The sequence below is a fragment of the Ixodes scapularis genome, unplaced genomic scaffold (assembly GCF_016920785.2).
Source record: "Ixodes scapularis isolate PalLabHiFi unplaced genomic scaffold, ASM1692078v2 PGA_scaffold1__304_contigs__length_218370807, whole genome shotgun sequence".
Lineage (NCBI taxonomy): Eukaryota > Metazoa > Arthropoda > Arachnida > Ixodida > Ixodidae > Ixodes > Ixodes scapularis.
This window is the reverse complement of record NW_024609846.1, coordinates 153,468,143-153,488,422: the sequence shown is the minus strand read 5'-3', so window position 1 is coordinate 153,488,422 and position 20,280 is coordinate 153,468,143. Positions and strand designations below refer to the sequence as shown.

General features: G+C 45.9%; 2 protein-coding genes across 2 annotated transcripts; one reads left to right on the top strand and one right to left on the bottom strand.

Annotated features, from left to right (window-relative positions):
• Nucleotides 1-223: 223 nt before the first annotated feature.
• On the bottom strand, nucleotides 224-11,063 carry LOC121045536. Its single transcript, XM_040504304.2, has 12 exons — nucleotides 10,704-11,063; nucleotides 10,210-10,307; nucleotides 8,136-8,237; nucleotides 7,528-7,684; nucleotides 7,347-7,430; nucleotides 7,205-7,273; nucleotides 5,779-5,859; nucleotides 5,479-5,583; nucleotides 4,419-4,493; nucleotides 3,468-3,541; nucleotides 2,242-2,461; nucleotides 224-466 (listed from the first exon to the last, which is right to left on the bottom strand). The coding sequence occupies exons 1-12, from the start codon at nucleotides 10,882-10,884 to the stop codon at nucleotides 312-314; spliced, it is 1,401 nt and encodes a 466-aa protein (XP_040360238.2). The 5' UTR covers nucleotides 10,885-11,063; the 3' UTR covers nucleotides 224-311.
• A 2,082-nt stretch (nucleotides 11,064-13,145) lies between these two features.
• On the top strand, nucleotides 13,146-20,074 carry LOC121836167. The gene is made up of 5 exons (XM_042290974.1): nucleotides 13,146-13,786; nucleotides 13,902-14,039; nucleotides 14,099-14,218; nucleotides 17,310-17,570; nucleotides 18,737-20,074. Exons 1-5 carry the CDS (start codon nucleotides 13,255-13,257, stop codon nucleotides 19,522-19,524), a joined length of 1,839 nt encoding a protein of 612 aa, XP_042146908.1. The 5' UTR covers nucleotides 13,146-13,254; the 3' UTR covers nucleotides 19,525-20,074.
• Nucleotides 20,075-20,280: the final 206 nt, after the last annotated feature.

The following is a 20,280-nucleotide window of genomic DNA, read 5'->3' as shown; positions in this document are numbered from 1 at the left end:
GCAAGCTGGTCCCAGCTTGGCAAGCTGGTCCCAGCTTGGCAAGCTGGTCCCAGCTTGGCATGCTGGTCATGCTGGTTGATCTGGTCATGGTGGGTGATCTGGTCACACTGGGTAGATCACCTAGCATGACCAGATGGTTCAATGATTTGTCATGCTGAGGGAATTGGCTGAACAAACCAGTTTAGCCATTCAACCAGCTGAAATAAATACACAGGTAAACAAGTTATGCCTAAATGCCTCGAGGAACATTTATTGAGAGGATGGAGGCTTGGGTGTAAATCTTGTGTGCTGTTTCACCCAAGCATGCACATTTATTCTTTGGGTGCCGGTGGTTCCCTCCTTCTTGTGCCTTGTCTTGCGTTGTCGGGCAGGAACTCCTTTAAAACCTCCCGCACAATCTTCTGAAGTTCGGGGCCCGTGTGCCGAGCTTCGGTGGGTTTGGCTCCCTCGTAGTACATGAGACCATCTGGGGAAATTTTAAATAGATGTGTGTTAGATGGGCAATAAAACAAGCAATAAAATGGCTAGGTGGGCTAGTTAAGTAGTGCATGATTTGAATGGAAAAGCGCCTAAAAAGCGTGGACACAAGAGAAGGATGGACAGCACGGAGTGCTACCTTACAATTGAACATGTTTGTGTTGTTATAAGTTAGCGCTTGGTCCTGTCCATCCCTTTCACCTGCTTTTTGAGGTGCTTTAGTCAAATAAAGTAAGCTCCAAGATTTCCTCTTGTTGGCTCATCAAACGTTTCTGAAGACAGTGCGTATGTCACGTTCACCGTACAGTTTTTCTGCATACAAGTGTTTCAAACTACCAAAATTATTAAGAACTTTGTGTTTTACTTTTCAGGAAGTATGATCCAAGAGCGACAGAAATATAACTTATACAAACAAAAGGGCAAGGACAGTGAGCTGTGGGTGAGGTCATAACATAATAAAATTTCAGAGAGGTCGGTGAAAAGGCCAATGTCAAAACACTACCTGCTTCCCTCCCCTATCGCACAAGTGCAATAGTGGAAGTGATTGACACATTGTTTCAGTTTTATGTTAATTAACACTGATCCCAAACTCCCGTAGTGATAGGTGTATCAATTTCTATTTAATCTGTTTGCTTTCCCTAAAGTAAAATGTACAATATTATGCGGTCGATTTGATGTGTTGGATCATTGCTGCCCCTTATTCTGCTCTGCTGCCCCTTTTCTCACCTCTTTGCACTGACTATGCCATGACGCTCGATGCAAGCTTTTTACTGCTGCGCTCAGTTTTGCTTGCTTTCCCATCCTATTACTGGTTTAACTTTTCTTGTGATCCCAACTTTTTAACCAAGCAGAAGCACAGTGTACAGTTCCCCTCATACTAGCATGCATGTGGAGCTTCACTACTCTGCACTCATGTGCCAGGAGCAGTACTTGACGGGGGTCAACATCTGGGTCAGCTCAATGGTCTCTAAAGTTTTGCTCACTATTAAAAGCTGCCATGTGTAAGTTGCAACTGAAAATTAATTGCTAACTTTAAATAACATTTCTGAAAAACAAACACTCGGCAAATATTGCAATAACCATAAACTTCACCAAGGCTGTGAAATTCTATCTGAAAGCAGCTGCAGTCATAATTGCTTCCTCTCATTTATAAGCCTCCCAACGCTTAATTGGCTGTCACTTTTCCCTAAAAAATCTCGTCAACCAATTCTACTGTATTTCATTGAACTCGCTTAAATTGCAAAGTAACTCAAAAGGATACCAAAAATGGTATAAAATTAAAATTATAAGAAATCTCCAGGAAGTAGAGATACCGTAATAATCAAGACATGGAAATAATCCTTCCATTTCTGTAAATCATCTACTACCGTGCATGCACTACATTGCATGACCCTGTTAGCGAGAACACCGAATCAGCAGCTTTTTCCATTACGTTAAAAGCAGAATGATGGGCAGAAAACTTTACCACTTAGGTTAGTTCTCCAAATTAGCTCCTTTTACCATGCCAGTATGACAATCACAAATCACAAATTCATTAAAAAAAATTATGGCAATCCTTTTTTCTTTTTTTGCGTTAGCAGAATGATGGGCAAAGCCCCAATTCCTAGGAAAAAAAATTAAAATATGGTAATCTGTTGCTTGCATTAGCAGTGTCATGCTTGTACTTAATTATTTCAAAAAAATATTTTAAACAAATTTCAAATCTTGCGGAGCATCTTCAGTCGCCTTTGCATGAGCTGTTCAAGGACAAGCTTTCTCACTTACTTGCAAGGGCCAGCAGTTTCATTGGGGTTACCGGCAGCTTCCCCTTTGCCCCATCCTTCAATTGACTCCGGCAGGGGGCACCGGTCACACTTCTCGCGCACATCTCTTCGTGAGTATAAATACACCTGCACAAATCTTTCACATATCGTTTGGGAGGGAGTCTGTCTACTAAATCATCAATCTTTAGCTTCGAAAGCTTTATCTTGCCACCGAGGTGTACCTGCAATGAAAAATCATTCGCTTAGTCATGAAAGTCTAACGACTTTCAAAGGTTTTGTGCGTGCTTCCCTCCTTGCCCGCACATCATCTGCTCACGCTCGGTTCGGTCATTCTGGGATTCTGGATAATGACAACTTAGCCACCTGAGCACTTTGCCGCGTACAGCATATTTTTTATATTTAAGCTTTTTCGGCATGCTTAACCTATCCACTGCAGCTTCTCATTGTTTCCTCCATATATATTGTGAATGCATTAATGGAGCCTTGCAATAAATCTTGATCAAGATTGAAGTTTCACTAAAACTGACCTCACAAAACATAGGAACCAAGATAAACCAAAATTTTCCCGAAAATCACAATATTTAAAAAAAATATTGGCAAACTAAAATTAAAAAAAAAAAAAAAAATTCCTTCTCAATGTTGACAGTGGTACGCCAATGGCAGGAGTGAATCCCCATGAAGCTTGTCTTCGGAGAGTTGTCGGTCCACAACAGGCTCATTCAGTCGAGCGTACCGACGTCACATATGCACCAAACCAGACCGCTAGACTTCACTGTACACACAACAGCAGGTTCGAATAGCCGAAATCCAGATTTCGTAGTAAACACACTCTTCTCGGATGCCACTAGTCCTCCCGAGACTCCTAAAGGCCCGTTCACACTCTTGCGACCGAGTAAGACCCAGTAAGACGTCTTAGAACAGGATACGCTACAGCGGAGCTGGTCCTAAGATGTCGCAAGAGGATTAAAGACCGGTCTGGTCTCTCTCGGTCGTACTCGGTTGCAAATGTGTGAACGGCTCTTAACACTCTCGACCAGTGTGACTAGTGAACCCACTTGCAGCGACTCCAATTGATGAGCATTCAGTTTACTTTCGAACGTGACTGTGAATGAGAATATTTTATAGCATTAACTTAGTACTTTGTAACAGCAAGAAGCTTCTAAAGGCATAAAAAGTTTACAATGATGCAACACAAAATGCTAACAATAGAACAATGTGGTTGCCTACCATGCCATCTTCCTCAGAAAAAGCCGGTGGTGTGGGATCTTCCCTGTCCAAAACAGGCACTGGCAGCTGAAGTCCTGTAACACAGATGTTATCTTAAGTAAGACGGAACAGCATTACCGTGGGATACACTTGATAACCGAGTACACTATGTAATGTCCCCAATTGCATTAGAGCACCCATTCAAGTAATAAGATATATAATTAACAAGCGCTTACTTTTATATGTATCGTAATATACCAAGGAAATGCCCATTCCTTTTTTGACAAAAAATGGGTTGAACTATACTGTTAGTAGGAAAGCACAAAATAAATAAGGACGAATTTGACATAGATGAAGCACTCTCAACTGAAGGTTTACCATATTTACCAAATACCATATTTTCGCGATTCTAAGCACCCCCCCCCCCACCCCCCCCCACCTTTTCCAAACGAGACGCCTGAAAAAAAGTTTGTATGCGAATGTAAGCACCCCCATCCCATGCAAGAAATTTGAGAGCGGCGATGCCGGTATCATCTTGTTATCCATTAAGCTCGAGCGCCGGAGTCGCGAACGGTCGCTAGCGCTTGGTTTCAACATCACTTAATGGATGGCAGTGTTTGTCGGCGTTCGTCTCGCAATCATACTCTGTTCACTGCGCATTTGTGGTTTGCGGAAATCCTCCACCATCAGTGTGAAGAGAATTTTATACACGATGAAGTTGAAGCAAACGGTTATTTCTTATGCGGAGGATAGTGGAAATCATGACACTGCTGAACACTTCAAACTGGACAGAGCAGGTGTGATTTGGTGGAGGAGAGGGTGGAATCTGATCTTCAAGAGTGCCGTGACCCACAAAAAGTTTACGGAACCGCGCAGCTGCCAACACCTGGAGCTCAAGATCCGAAACCGAAACCATGCCACTCCACTCCGTCGCCAACTGATTCCAAAAATTGCATGCAAAATCTAATTGTCGAGCATACGACAAAGAACAGTCCAGCAGCCCGTGCTTGCCGAGCCGGCAAATGAGGTGCCACGTGCTTGCCAGGCCTGCAAACAAAATACAAGCTAAGCACACACACACACACAAAAAAAGAACCTGAGCGCATAGATGCAATACTTCGCAAGCCAGGGTCAAGACGGAGCGTTTTGTGCAACGACTGAACTCGCGACAAACAAGCGCGCTATGAGGGTTCAGCGTGCACACTTTGCCTTCTTTGCTTTAGCTCACTTCTCTTCACCCACTTTCTTTTGCGGTACATTTTATACGAAAGAAAGCCCACCGACAGAAACCTAGGTAATCAATACTTTGACACAGCAGTAGTAACGGATATTTAAACAAGGACAGGAATGTTGATGAACATGTGTCGGCACTTAATTTCATTTTAGAAGCTGTCATATCTGCAGCGAGGTGGGGACGGCAACACCCGACGTCGCACGGCCGCGGTGACTGAAAGGCAGTTAGAAAAATATAGTTTTCCCACGACCCTTGCTTTGATAAACGAGTGCTCCAGCTCACAAAATAACTCCCGCCGCAAAAAAATAAAATGTTTTGTTTTACAGCATGTGGCATGGCTGCTACCCAGCACGCACGCTAGTGTCAGAGCGTCCGCATACACCTGCGTCTATCGTGAAAATATTTATAAAAAAAAGAGGCGAGACGAGACCAACAAGACCACGAGAGCGCGAGACGGCAGGAAAACCATGCAAGACCGGATGGACAATTGATGCAGGGGGCTTTGTGTCGGGCATCTGCTTGCGCCATATAACACATGCATGCTCAATTACAGTACTCGGTTTAGTTTCGGTATTGAGAGGCAACCGAAATTGGTTTCTTGGTACAAGCATAGTGTAGATTACCCATATTTTGGCAAAATGTAGCGGGATGGAGCAAGGTTAGCCCCTTGGAGTAGTTTGGTGCAATGGTTAACTGTCTTCCTATAGTATTCACAAATGCATTTTGATATACCCTTTACCCTCCTCCCCCCCCCCCCCCCTAGAAGTCAGGTCATCCTTTCTTCATTTGTGCACTCACCTTGTTGTTGACCGACTGGCGGGACGTCAGCCACTGGCAAGAGAGCTGCGGGAGGAGTCGGCACAGTCTGCACTCTCTCAGCAGGACATGTTGGCACTTGGTTTGCTGGCAATGGACAAAACAAGGAACTTGCAATGACAGTATGTGGGACAAGGCACCATATTTTAGAATGCCAGCACCAAATAAAAAGGCTTAACCTCCCTGCCATTCATCAATATCCAATGATGCTTACTGTAGAATCCTTCACTGCCCCTCTCCTACCCTGCAAGTCAGTTTATTTTCTGTATTTGTGGCACTCACCCAGTACTTGGTCAACTGGCGGTACCAGAGCTTGATCCACTAGTACTTTAGCAGGCAACGCACGCTGTGTAGATGGGCACCCTGGAGACATAAAAGAAAGATATGTTACAGGCGAGCACAATGATCAATCGCTGCCTTGTAGGGTAGTATTTGAGAGACGTGAGACCCACTTTTCAATTTAGAAGATTGAAAAGAAATAATCTGGCCAGGCAAATATTGTAAAATACTTCCTTTTTATAATGCACCGAAGTATTGAATGCACTCTCAAATTGAGTATATAAAAGAATTGATTTTTGTTTCCCTGTGTATTTATTGCATCCGGAATATGCAAAGGAAGCAAAAAGAAGTTAGAGAGAAAGCAGTACGAGACAAAGTGCCCAGTCGGCTTGGGCAAGAAGACGTTGACTCAAAATTACCAAGAACACGGCACGCAAAAGCCCAGAGTCGCCGACAACAAGCAGACAATGCAAGGCAGAGGACGCACGGGTGAAGGGGAAAGCATGCACAGAGCAAAGGTTCGCTCGTTGCCGAGATGCACAACTATGAGAGCATGTGCTTCAATGGCATGCCTCGCGGAACAACCAAGCCGTGAAAGTGACTGGGCGTGTTCCGTATTTAGACATTCTGCATACTTTTTAATCACGTGCTTCACAGAGCCGGCCCAAGTGATTAGGGTAGCTGAAGCAGGCTGTCATGTTACAGATACGTGATCAGCAGAGTCAGAAAGGGAAAGAAATAATATTCTGGATACACCCAAGATCTCGGCAAACAGCCATGACATCAGGCAAGGGGTTCTTCAAATTTATGCAGTTTCGGTTGCATTTTCAGTCCACATCTTCTTTGTTAATGGTTTGACGCTACTTAGGAACCCAGCACAGTAAGAAAAATCTTAGCTTCATTTTCCTTACCATAAAGGGTAGTAACAGGAACTTTCACAAACCATACCTAATTTCTGTGTTTATCTTTCAAAGTTGCCACACATAGCTGTCACGCACCCCAGGAAGCAGCTTCATTTTCGGGCAAAATAAAGATGATAATTATGTGAATAACCATGGTATATTTTCTTTGAGCATACTGGAGGGTTATGCTCAAGTAGAGACCTGCTGGAAAGGCACCCTGCTTGGCGAACGCAACTGCCATTTTTTTATTTGGGGAGAATTGTGCCGATTGCAGGAGCCTTTCTGGGAGCCTCCGTTTCCCAGAGATGCTTATATGGTGTAATTTGAGTAGCAACATCAGTCTTCTGATCTTGCTAAAAGCTTGTCACGGCTGCAAACTGCCGTGAATGCAATCTATGTGTTTCACTTATCCTACAGTAGACTGACATTTTGCAGAGCATTTCTTTCTCTCACTCCTCAGAGCCATCCATGGCTAGCAATGAACAAGGCAAACAAAAACAAAATAAAGAAAAGCAGTTAAAACTTGCCTGTGCCAGAAGTTGAAGGCACTGAAACTGGGCCGCAGTGAACATCCTTCATTGGATAGGGTGCATTCTCTAAATAGAAGGAGATGCACAGATGGATGTAAGAAAAAATGGAGTGGCCTATCAACATTACCAAGCAACTCACCCCACTCAAGGAATGGTGACTCATAAAAGGGAAGCCCCTCATCGGAGGTAGTGGCTGTGTCTCTACTCTCTCCTGCGGCAACTACTGAAAAATGAAGTTTGAATTGAACCAGAAGGCAAGCAGTAAAAACTATATTCCTTTCAAAGTTTTCGTTAACTATGAGAGGGGGAAACATACACACCAATTTTTGTGGCCAGGGCCTGAGCCAGCTGCCGACTGTGGCTCCTTTCTTTGGCCAGTTCTTTTTTTAGTTCTTTTATAACTTCCTCTTTTTCCCTGAGGACAGTGATGGGTACCATGTCACTCTGGTAGCGGCTGGGTGTCTCCGTCTGCTTGATCTGGGCAAAAACGTGTGTGTTTGCTGACTTTAATCAACTGCCTAAATAATGAAACCTGTATGGCTGTGGCTAGAATTCCGTCCAGACAAAACGATAGTCACCGCTAGAGTTCCGTCTAAACTGCCAATGTCCAGTCTCCGAAGTGATCTTCGTAGGGCTTTTTATTCAGTGTCGATGAAACGTGCGTGTCAACCTAACCGGTCCACCTCTTTACGCTGCTTCGCTGCAACAGTATGTGGCGGCTCATTACAAAAATGTAACTCCCCTGACCCACCTTACACGCCGCTTTGCGGCAGCAGTACCCCCGTTGCTCAGTTTATAGTTCCGCTTCGACGGAACTCTACACTGTTTGCTATCATTCCTTCAGTGCAGACAGAACTTCAGTGGCGACTATTGTTCCATCTGGAAGGAACTCTAGACACTTCCAACTTATATTGGCGCAATTTCATACCTTCTGCTTTTTCCTGAAATCAGCGGCAATGTCATGCAGCCTTGTTTTCTTTCCGATTTCCTTTTGTTTTCTCTTCTCCTTGTGACCGAGGTCTTGGACTTTCTGAATGCAAAGAGAAGGAATCTAAAATTTATACAACTACACCGCTAAAGGCCCCAGACAAAATATCAAGGCTCGCTCAGTAAGGAAGTAAGGTTTGTAATCGCTAAAAAAAAAGGAAGTGGATATTCTGCCGGCAGGGGACACAATAACCTGGGAAAAGAATGCCGGCAGTTGTCCCCTATTGGGTCTCATATAAAACTAATTGAGAAAACGGCTATTTGAAGCTGTGGAGTAGCTTACTGGTAAGGTGTCTATCTCACACATATCGGGACCCTGGTTCAATTGCAGTGTGGGCTTATTTTTTCTTTTTCTCAAACTTTTTTTTTTTGGTGGGGGGGGGGGGGGCTTTTGCAATATTTACCGCATTTTTTTTCTTTTCTTTTTATTAACACAGGAAAAATGTAATGTTGCAAATGAAACTTCGCTGAATTAAATGGTATAGCACTGCACCCTTCCCGGGGGTAAATGAAAAACAGCCCGGGGAAAAAAAAATGCCGCCAGTTTCGGACGGCGCGTGTATCACTGGGGAGCGGACGGCGTGTTTATCACTCGAACGGCGCATGTATCACAGTCTGCAGCTGCTCATTAGAAAAATATTAACACTATTGGCCCACCTGTCCACCGGCAGTACAAGTATCGCTGTCCTCCATTCACCCCAGGAAAGGCAGTCCCATTCCATTTAACTCAGCGAAGTTTCGTCGACAACATTAGATTTTTCAGTGTTAATTGTAAAAAAGAAATGCTGCAGATATCGTCAAATGCCTAAAAAAAAGCATCATATAATCCCTCATTGACAATTGACTCAGGGTCCTGCTGCGTACGAGACAGACACCTTATCAGTGAGCTACTTTACAGCTTCAAATAGTCTTCATAATTTGTTTTATACGAGACCCAATAGGGGGCAGCTGCCGGTATTTTTTTCCCCCTAGTTATTATGCCGGCAGACCGCAGGATAATCCACTTCAAAAAATAATAAACCGAGCTGATTTCATTAAAAAGGTGCCATTTGTTTTTTACTGTTAAAAAAAATGCTGACTACAACAAGCTACTATGAGCAAATATTAAAAAAAAGTGTAATAGTAATTATTCATAAATAAAATTGTTAAGTTTGACCCCTTTCTTTGCAGTGCCTAGAGTGCCGTCTAACGGCTCTCCACAGGATAGTTCAAGTGGCACCCAAAGTCTTTACAGGGGCAGTGCGCCGTCACATTCTGCGAATTGCAGAGGCCACTGCCTCTGTAGACTGAACTTCGCTGATTCAAATTTTGTCAACATTCCAAGCACTAGCAGTCGGAGAGCTCTGATGAGCGGAAATTTAGGGGCAAGGTCAGAACGCTTTCCAACACAAACCACACTTCTATTGCAATATATGACCTATCAGAGGCTTACCACTGCTTTATCTTACCATTAGGTGCAGATCAAGCAATGTTGCGGTAGTGAGGTATATTATTCTTTGTATTGCGATGCAGGGCCGCAGAAGTTGGAGACAAAAATAAAAAAATCCTTTTGAAAATAAAAATCTACTTGTGATATGCAATATTGAACCTGGACTTCCATAAAGTAAAACACATTGCTTGCTCAGCCTGCTAACCACTGCACCGCCACAGCGAGCTAAATATGTCATTTTTGGGGGTTTCTGATATCATTTTCAATGCACGAAAATAAAATCCGAAATAACTATGGTTAATTTATCAGGAAAGAAAGAGATCATGTAAGCGTGCTAATTTCGGCTGAACTACACTAAAATATGATGTTAATCGCTAAACGAAGGCACTTGAACGCTCCATAGCAGTACTTGTCGGGCAGCACTTGAACACTTGGTTGGAGCGCCGTAAAACAGCACTCTAAAAATGCGATTGCTTTTTTTTAAGGCTTGAACTGTTTTTCGAGTGGATGTGTTGGATTATCTCTATCGGATAATGAATTTTTACAATTGGTTCAAGGAAAAGTGGCACAGCAAGGCAAAACTTGCCTTTCCTACTGGTCCTACGAGCTTTGCTGTTCCACCGACAATCCTTGGAATGGGGTACCGTTTTGTCTGCATTTTCTTCAGGAGGTCATCCACAGACTCTGCGGAATATATATACATATATTAAACATAAATCAGATTTTTTAAACATGCTTTTTTCCAAAAAGATAAAATAAATATGAACCGAATTTTGTAAATATCAGTTTAGTTGACATGTCGCAAAATACCAGGAAAGCTATGATCTGTGCGTGAGCGCGGCAGGACCGAGCGCGAGAACTTTACTTGTCATACGAGTGGACAAAAAAAAACAATAAAAATTCTAACTCTGGTAAGCCTTTTTTTTTTTTTCGCTTTTTGGCAGTCGCGGCCCGACAGGCGTAGCTTAGCCGAGTGACGAAACGGGTCTCTTAGTTGTGCGGATCAAGCATATCTGACCAAGCTCGCACCCCAAAAGATGCCTCCATTCCCTAGGAAAAAAAAACAACAAAAAAACTTACCGCCCAGAAGGAGCACGTGAGCATCGTAATAATCCTCTTCATCGCCGCAGTCCGACACCCAGTAGGCCTCGTATATCCGGGTGGCGTCGAAGTCTTCGTCATTTCGGGGCGAGAAGCTTCTGATCAAAGACGTTGGCAATATCAGCTGCCAACCGTCCGTAAATTTTACATATGCGTGCATCTACTCTACAGCCTCCTATCTTAGAAAAAGAACACAAACCACCGAAACACGTTGAAGAAAGAGCAAGCAGAGCAGCAGAGATCGATACACGACACAGAAGCAGAACCAGCGAACGTGATGCGTTCGGTTTGTGCCGAAAGACATATGTAATCGTTCTCAGTAAGGGCACGTGAAAGCAACTCTCAGTCACCCCCTCCTGAGTCACGCCCGCCCGCACCGCCACTCACACTCACAAAAGATGTTGGCATTATCCGAACGGAGTGGGTGGGGTCCCTGCACCGACGTCACAACACAGCGCCGTTCCGCCATCGCTACGTACTTTTCGAACGCACCTTGCGCCTGCGGCTTTCGTTTTGGTGTGGCGGCGTTGTCTTGGTAAAGCGCCGGAGTTTGAGCGGTCGTGGACTCGGGCGTTGCTCGGACGCTGCTACACGGAGCCCAACGCCTAAGTGTTATTCGGGTGTAGCCGCTGCCTTGGCCGAAAGCTGGCAGATCGAAGCCAGGAAGGCTGCAACAGAATTAACTGCTGGGCTGCAAGAACGCAAAAAGATACGGACAAGTAGAAGAACAGGACAGGACAGGCTCTGTCCTGTCCTGTTCTTCTTTTGCGCTCTTATCCTCTATGAGGCTGCAACTCAGGGTCACAAGGGTGCCTACATGTTTCCGGTGCGGCGGGCACATGTAGGCACCCTAAATCGAATGAGCTCGAGAAACACTGCCTCCGCGCATACACGGCGTAGCAGACGACGCGCCAACATGGGCTGCGTTCAATGTCTTGGATCCGCATTACTTAGGCGGGTCATGTCACGTGACAACACAGATTGTAAAGCGCTGAATGCGGGTAAGTTTGGGAACGCCAAGGTACCAAGCACTTATCCTGGGGCCTGGAGTAAGGTCGAGTAAATTTTGGAACACGGCACACGGCCATGCCGACGAGGCTACGAATCGAATCTGACGTCAGGTGTAAAAGCCAAACAACCCACATAAAAAAAAAAAGAAAAAAAAAAGCAATGAGGAAAAAAAAGTTGTTAGCAGTGTGACAGTAATAGCAATAAATAATATTTATTTCTACTAATGACGGCCGTAGTGCTTCAGAAAGGCGGAACAAGACAACAATAAACGGGACGCATTCGAGTCGCGAAGGAAGAAAACAAATGCAATGCGCTCTTCGGGAAGGCACGTGACCGTAACCTCCAGTCACCCTTCTCCTAAACGTGTCAGCACTCACAGAAATCTTTTGGTGGCGTTTTTTGAACGAAGGAGGTGACTGTAGTTGACTCTTTTCTCTGAAATCCGGAACTCCGGAAGACTACTTCAAATCATTGGGTGTTCGCGAGTCGCGACGTTCTTTGCGGCGGAGGGATTTTTTTTTATTTAGCGGTCATCAAACATCTAGCCAATCCTTGTGCTTGTGGGCTTGTGTGTAAGTCCGGCAGACTTCTTGACTGATATCCTTCGTATTCTACGTTTGGCGACCGAAATATTTATGACATGGCTACTCCTGGCAAACGACGAAAGCGGTACCTAGACGCAGACCAGCCTTACCTCATCCCGGTATCAACCTTACGTTTCCAGAAGACGCTTGTGGGTCAGGGGGCTAACGCTGGCACCTCTGTAGTTACGGAACCGCTTGACGGGGACGAAGGTAGAGAGAACGGAGGTTACCGTAGTGACCCTCTAGGTACTGACGAAGACGACATCCAAGACTGCCACGGAGCCTACCGTGATGACCCTGTAGATACTGACGAAGATGACGCCGAAGACTGCCACGGAGCCTACCGTGATGACCCTGTAGATACTGACGAAGATGACGCCCAAGACTGCCATGGAGTCGACGTCGGAGATGTCTCCACCGACAGTGAGCATGCATCGCAAGACCAAGCTGATGACGGAGGGGACAGCACTGATGATGAACACCCTGACGGCGAGGTGTCGAGAGAGAAGTCTCTCGAAGAAGCCGTGATCTCTGAAGACGACGACGACGAGGAGATGGGACCTGGGTCCATCGAAGATCTCTTGACCCTGTGCGTGGAAGAGTTTGGTGCTAGTATGCTGCCGCATTCACCAACGTCGAAAGCTGGCGCCATCGCGATGGTTATATCGTATGCCGTTTCGGAGAGATCGACGTGGGCCGGGCTCGGCAAGCTATTGACACTTGTGAATGCCTTGTTTGGCAGCGCAGTTCTGCCGACAAGTATCTACAAGCTGAGGAAGCTGTGGACGAAAAAAAAGGAAAACTTGGTGAAGTACCTTTATCTGTGCCCATGCTGTGACACGGTCCTCAACTCAAGCGATTCGATTGCACGATGCGATGTGTGCAATTTTGAGGAGTCCACTGAGAAGCTAAGACATGGTGGGTCATATTTCTTGATGCTCGACCTCCACAAGCAGCTCAAGCACCTAATTGGAAAAACAAGTGTCGAGCTTCATCATTCGCTGTCAATGCTAGCACTCAATGACTCTGATTTGATTACGGACATTACAACAGCCGAAGCTTGCAAGCACTTGCGCCAAGAGCTTGCCTTAGGTCCGAGTGACCTAACAATCACGTTCAACACTGATGGGAGCCCCATCTTCAAATCCTCGAAGACGTCAGTGTGGCCGATTCAATTTACAGTAAATGAACTACCCCCTGCAGTGCGCTTGCACCACCCTACATTGGCTGGACTCTGGTTTGGGAAGCGCCATCCAGACATGTCGGTTTTTCTGACCAAGTTTGTGGAGGAAGTCAACACTATGGCCCCTGTGACATGGATCCATGGAGATCAGCAGCTCACTTCAAAAGCCTTTGTACTGTGCTGCAGCGTTGATACCCCTGCCCGTGCTGCCGTGCAAAACATGGTCTCTTTCAATGGGTTCTTCGGCTGCCCATATTGCTTGATGAAAGGCGAGCACGAGGAAGGTACATATAATTTTCATTCTTTTGCAGATATACACTTTTGCCTGCTAATCAAGGAAGATATCATTGATCAGGTCGCAATGGTTGATCAGTTAAATACTTTGCTTTCTTTTTGCAGGATGCGTGCGCTATGTCGCCGATGAAGCCCCAATTCCGAGGACATCGGAGCTTGTTGTTCGAGACATGGAGCTCGCCCAGAGGCTGGGGAGCCCTGTAAATGGTATCAAGGGTCCATCACCTCTCATGAACCTTGAAGGTAATTTGTGTGTGTGGAATGTGTCATGTCAAAACCTACCTGACATCGTTTTTGCTCAGGTTTCGACTTGGTTGCTGGCATGAGCGTGGAATACATGCATTGTGTTCTGCAAGGGGTGGTGCGACAAGTCACGGAGCTCCTCTTTTCATCGACAAGCTCACGACAGGCATACTACATCGGTAACCGTTTTAACGTGTCTGTTACAATGCCATAGCATGCACGAAACAAAAACCTTAGAGTTTGTCATTGTCAAACAGCATTCAATCATGTGTCACCATCTGGCAGCTAGGAAAATTGATAGATGATGTGCAAGCCTTTTGCAAGGTTGTTAATGCCCGGGTATTTAATTCTTGCCTCATCTATTAGCTCATTCACATGGGAATTCCAAATGATATTGTCACAATGAATGAATGGCCGAACTTCCTCTCCAAGCGCGCTTGTTGCCACGGACGTCATTGCCGAGAATCGAGTGATTGCTTGAAATTTTCCAAACGCTCGGCAACTGCGCAATGCGCACTTGTAAAGATGTGTAGTTTGCACGGTCGCCGAGTGTTTGAAAAGTTGGAAGCAATCGCTCAATTCTGAGTAATGACGTCCGCGGCAACGAGCGCACTTGTAGAGAAAGTTGAGCAGTAGATGCACCCCGGCAGAGCATTCTTTGCCCTGAGAACGTTTCTGTTAGTCCTCTCGTCACCTTCATTCGTGGCATTTCTGGTGGAGGTGCAGGGTACTTATCCTCGTACCACTCACATGCCAAGTAAGACTGATTCAACAAGGTTGTGGGCCGCTTCGAGCGTCGCGGGCTCAGGGCGAGAATGAACAGGCACTTTCTAGAACGAGAAACAAAGATGAAACGGTAAAAGTTACGCCTCGAGTAGAATACACGGGAATCTTTTAGAACTATGTGACAGAGTGTTGTTTGCTCGGCCCTCAGCGCGGCAATATTGTGCCGAATGACAGTTTATAATAGACAAACCAGTGCCTGCCGCTGCCAAGCATGACACCCCAAACTGGGATCGCGAGCTGATTTCAAGATTTCTCAAATGTCATTCGTGCTTACTCCCATTTAACCTGTCATCTAGCAGTATCAGCAGTCCATTTGTGTCCCTAGACATGAATGCGGTCTTTAAGAAAGGTTTCCGTCGATCTACTGCTCATTGCCGACGCCGCTTGGTAACCGAGAAAACAATGCTACCAGGCGGCTTTTTTTTTATGTTTAATTTTGTTAAAGGGATGCTGAACCGAAATTTTGGGTGGAAATTCTTGGTCGCAATGGCATACATAGCATGTCCTTTACTTCTAAATGGCGTTGTTTTGAGCGAGGAGGCGTATAAAATTGAATAAACACGAAAAATACAATTTTACGCGACCCCTGGTGAGCGTCGTGGAAAACTCGCTTCGTGACGTGCGCATTCTCATTCGCCTCAAAAGACAGACTGAGCCAAGCCAAGCCAGGCGCTAAGTCGGGTGGCGTTTGTTATTGTTAGTACCACGCGGGCTCCTGGAGTGATCATGTGCCTCCGCCGCACCCCCTTGACATGCGCTGTGCCTGTGAGCGACTCGGCTGACTCTTCCCACTCCCGGAATGATCGCGTACCTCCGCCGCCCTCCCTGACGTCCGCCGAGCCTGAGAATGACTCGGATGTCTCTGCCCCGACTCTGCAGTGACCGCGTGCCTCCGCCGCGCACCCCGCGCCGGAGCCCCATCCGCGTGCCCGCCCGCGTGTGCCCGTGAATTCTGTGTCCTCGGCCCCCCCTCCCCCCCCTCTCGCATCCGGAAGACCGCTTCCCGACCTCTATCTAATCTCATTTCTTTCTGCTCATCTTTCACTCCCATTCCCCCTCCCCCCAAAGATAGTTAGCACGACTCCCATTCGAGTGAGTCTACAGGACTATCTCTTCCTTTCCAAACTCCTCCTCTCTCTCTCTGTCTGCTCTGCCCGCGTGGTACTAGTCCCAGCCGCTTTGAGAACAGCCGCCGAGCGAAGAATCAAGGCGAGCACCAACGAACGAGGAGAATGCGCGGAGGCGCCAGGGGCGCTGGGGGCGCCGAGAATGCGCACGTCAGTTCCGCTACGCCTGCTCTCAGAAGGACTCGCTCGCGCCGGCGGCTTCCGGCCGAGGATTCGCTCTTAATTCAAAGAAATACAATAATTCGGGCCCCATCCGTCGGATTCAATATCGTTTTTAGGTACAGTACCATTCCGTGAAGCCCGCTCGGGCACTAATTATAAGATTTCAAATATCGGTTCAGCATCCCTTTAAACGACACAGGGCTTTGAGAATCGTTGCAACATCAATCTCACCCAATATTTTTGCTGCAGCACCAGTGTGTTTATCTGCTGTGTAGTAAGCAATTCAACGAAAATGTGTCACGTTGCGTGCGAGAGGGAAGGCATGGAATAGTAAAACATCGTTCATACACTTGCAACCGAGTATGACTGAGAAAGACAGACCGGTTTCTAAGCCTTTTCTGACGTCTTTGGACCAGCTCCGCAGCAGCGCATCCGGTCCTAAGATGTCGCAAGAGACTTAAAAACCGGTCTCGTCTCTCTCGGTCATACTTGGTTACAAGTGTGTGAACGAGCCTAAAGGAGTCTTCTCTCAACATTACAAAGCCACGAAAAAGTAAGAGGGAGTGATCACAATTGCAACGAAACTCTGCCCACTAGACAGCATTCTATCTGGTTGGTAAAGAAACATCTGATCCGTGGGTTTTGTGGTCCTTGTGGTGCACCTGGTCATTCTTAGTCGACAAAATGAGTATACCCTTCGAACTATCTCCTCCCCCTCCTTCAAAGGACGAGCCCTTGTTCACAAAGAACCAATGGAGTTTCGACGGCTGCTAAAAGGACATGACAGTCATTCGTACGATTAGGAGACGACGCAGCGTTTATGTGTACCCCTGTCATTTAATCGGAGCTCGGCGCCAGGGCATCACTGTACCCCGTTTGTGGAGCAGACGTACTTGCTCCTCATAGAACCTACCTTGTTCGGTGGCTGCCTGTGAGGTTTTTTCAGGCCCGTAAAAAACCATAGAATTCCTTAGATTGCCCAGCATAAAATACTGGAGGAACTACAGTACCTGTTGCACTACAATGATATGCTGAATTTCATTTTCAATAGAACGCTGCAAAATTTGTCATAAACGTGCTTTCGTAATATATTTTATTCAAATTTACTGTCTAGATCTAAGAAATCAATTTTTCTAAGAACTCCTTTATGAAGCTAGGTGTTCTAATCACTGAAGAGTTTAAATGTGGTTTGCAGGTACACGTGCGTCTGTTGTCAAGGTAGACAAGCGACTACGAAGCATCAAGCCTCCCCACTGTATAACAAGGCTGCCTCGTTCCATTGAGGAGCGTGGCTTCTGGAAGGCGTCAGAGTGGAAGCAGTGGCTCCTTTTTTATGCACTGCCATGCTTGCTGGATGTCCTTCCCCAACTCTACTGGAAGCACCTCTCCAAGCTCTGTGAGGCTGTACACATTTTGCTGCATGACAGCCTTACGCTCCGTGACATCAAGCGTGCAGGTGAGCTCCCAAAAACAAGCATTTAGTTGAAGCCTTGCCATCTAGCCAACACTTCTAAACAGCTTTATTTTCGAGGGCTTTGTTTCACAAATTTTGCAAAGTGTAGGTTTCTGGAAAAATTGTGCAGGCAGAAAATTTTGTATTGATGGGGAAAGGGAGGGGGGTGATGTATGTATACATGCAATAAATTTTTTTGTCATACTTTTCAAATCTTGAGATTTCAGAACATTAGGTTTCCTCAAAAATTATTACGTTCACAGTATTTGAAACTATGTAAGACAACCTCCTCACACCATCTCCAAGCATGCCATGAGCAACACAAATTTTATAGGACTCTTGATACAGATTGTTAGTATGCTTAAATAACATTCCAATTTTGATTGTTGTGAATTGAATGTCAGACATGCATGATGAAAAAGTGGTATAATTGAATGGTCGGCACAGCTGGATCAAAAATTCACATGCAAGGTTTGAACTGCTTCAGCTTGAGATTTTCTTGCCATTTTTTGCCTGTATTTTGCTGAGTACATAGCGACAATGACCTCTTTCCTAGCTGCACGAGAGCCTTAAGGCCTATTCACACTTGCGACCGAGAAAGACCAGACCGGTTTTTAAGCCTCTTGCGATCTCTTAGGACGAGCTCCGCTGCAGTGCATCCGGTCTTAAGAAGTCTCAAGAGGCTTAAAAACCGGTCTGGTCTCTCTCGGTCGTACTCGGTTGCAAGAATGTGAACGAGCCTTTAGTGAGTACCCTCGGCATTGTGCAGCTGTTCTAAACATGCACTCTCTGAATTTTCACTGAACAAATCTGCTTCATCATGGTTTTGTGGCTGCAGTACCACAGCGAAGTACTCATGGTGGGCACTCTGGTGATGACCTGATAATTTGGGACTTTGCCTACAACGTGTGCTCGGCTCGACGATGGCGGCTGCTGCATCACGCAAGAAGATATCATTATGAGCCACGCAGCAGCGCCACTGCCTTGTTGCGCACTTAAAATTGCGAACAGTAAACTGCAGGTGTTTGTTTAGTGCAGCCTTCTAATGGAATGTGTAGAAGAGGTATGATAATCCACCTGCGAATTCACATTATAGCTTATTAAAATGACATTGGCAATCTGAACCAGGTATGCTTGGCACTGACCTTTCGTCTAAACCGCTCTTACAGAAGAACTACTAAACGCGTTCGTGTGTCGCGTCGAGGCCCTCTATGGGATAGGGGCCATGACCTTCAATATGCACCTGCTGCTCCATCTGGCCGGCTGTGTGCGCCACCTTGGACCACTCTGGGCCCATTCGGCCTTCGTTTTTGAGGGTGGCAATGGCACACTGGTGAACCTGGTATCTGCTGCTAAAGGACTGCCCCAGCAGGTCGTGGAGCGGGTCGTGATGGCGCAGGAGCTGGAGCTCTTGCTTGCCAGCCATCATCTACCCAACAGGGTAGAAAAAATCTGCCACGGCTTTCTGGGCTATATGCCCATTCAGAACGCCTCCCACGTGGAGGAAGCAACCATGCTTGGCTGTGGGCGTGCAGCAAGTGTCACCACTGACGAAAAGGTTGCTCTGGAGCAGCACTGTAGAGCTTCGATTAACTGTATGACGGAGTATGAGAGGTGTGTTGTGAACCACCAAGTCTACCACAGCACTGCTTACACGAGGGCAACTAAAAGTGACACAACTTTTGTGTGCACGTACGACCATAGTTACTTTAGGATTTTAAAAATCTTGGAACTAAAGTCCTCAAGTGGCACTCACTGCATCCTTCTTTGCAGGAGTGTTGTGCTGAGGCAATCACAGTATCTACCAGAACATATTAAGGAGTGTTTCCTTTCTGAAGTTGACACTGTGAGCTGTATTGAACCTGCTAACCTCAAGAGCAGTTGCGTTTATGTTGATTTTCCTACAGACAGCAAGTCATTCATTTGCGACTTGCCGAACACAATAGAGCGTGATTAGCCTTGACTCTAGAGGGTCTGTGAGAGAAAATGAATGCCAGTTTTTTTGTGTTTTGCATAGACGGGCTGGGCAATGCGGAAAGCTGGGAATCTGTGCGAATTCTTTGTTGGTGGTCGTGAAGACTGCTCAAATTTAAAGGAGCTGTGCTACGATTTTAAAGGGATACTACAAGGAAATTTCGGTGCTTATTTTAAGGTCTATATGTGTTCAAAGGAGCAGTATCACATCGAACACACCAATATCTTGTTAAAAAAGTTACGAAATGGAATTTTAAAACAAATTAAATGATTAGCAAAAGGCACCTGGTGGAGTCGCTAACACCTCGTTTGTAATGCACGTCTAGGAACCTTGACAGCTAGTGACGGTCAGTGTCTCGCCTCCGGCCACGATGAGAGAAGGGGGTACGGAGGAACTCCCCTCTTCCCGAGAATCCCTTTTGTACGTTCAAGAAGTAGCTATTGTCTCCCTACAAGATTGTAGAAGATTAACCCGTCACTCAAAATTCATACAAAAGCAGCTGCTTTGGTTGCTGGAACGACTAGGCCATCCTCTCGACATCAGCCTTGCTCGTCCCGAGACGACCTACGTCACGATTGCATTAGATGTCACTAGTCTCCGCTGGGCCTTCTCCGAGCGCTTGCCAGAGTGGGCAGTACAGCCACCAGGCTCAAAATACAAACGTGCGATTGTCATTTACGGATATTGTGGATCATATTCAACCTATTTTTGAACACGACGGATACATTTCAAATTTCG

Excerpts from the sequence above, each read along its gene's own strand:
- LOC121836167 (XM_042290974.1), top strand. The coding sequence starts at position 13,255 with ATGCTCGACCTCCACAAGCAGCTCAAGCACCTAATTGGAAAAACAAGT. Across the intron at positions 13,787-13,901 it reads GAAAGGCGAGCACGAGGAAG|GATGCGTGCGCTATGTCGCC; the intron begins GTACATATAATT and ends TTCTTTTTGCAG. Across the intron at positions 14,040-14,098 it reads ACCTCTCATGAACCTTGAAG|GTTTCGACTTGGTTGCTGGC; the intron begins GTAATTTGTGTG and ends GTTTTTGCTCAG.
- LOC121045536 (XM_040504304.2), bottom strand. The coding sequence starts at position 10,884 with ATGCACGCATATGTAAAATTTACGGACGGTTGGCAGCTGATATTGCCA. Across the intron at positions 5,860-7,204 it reads GCCTTCAACTTCTGGCACAG|GGTGCCCATCTACACAGCGT; the intron begins GCAAGTTTTAAC and ends TTATGTCTCCAG. Across the intron at positions 5,584-5,778 it reads GCCAGTTGACCAAGTACTGG|CAAACCAAGTGCCAACATGT; the intron begins GTGAGTGCCACA and ends GTCCATTGCCAG.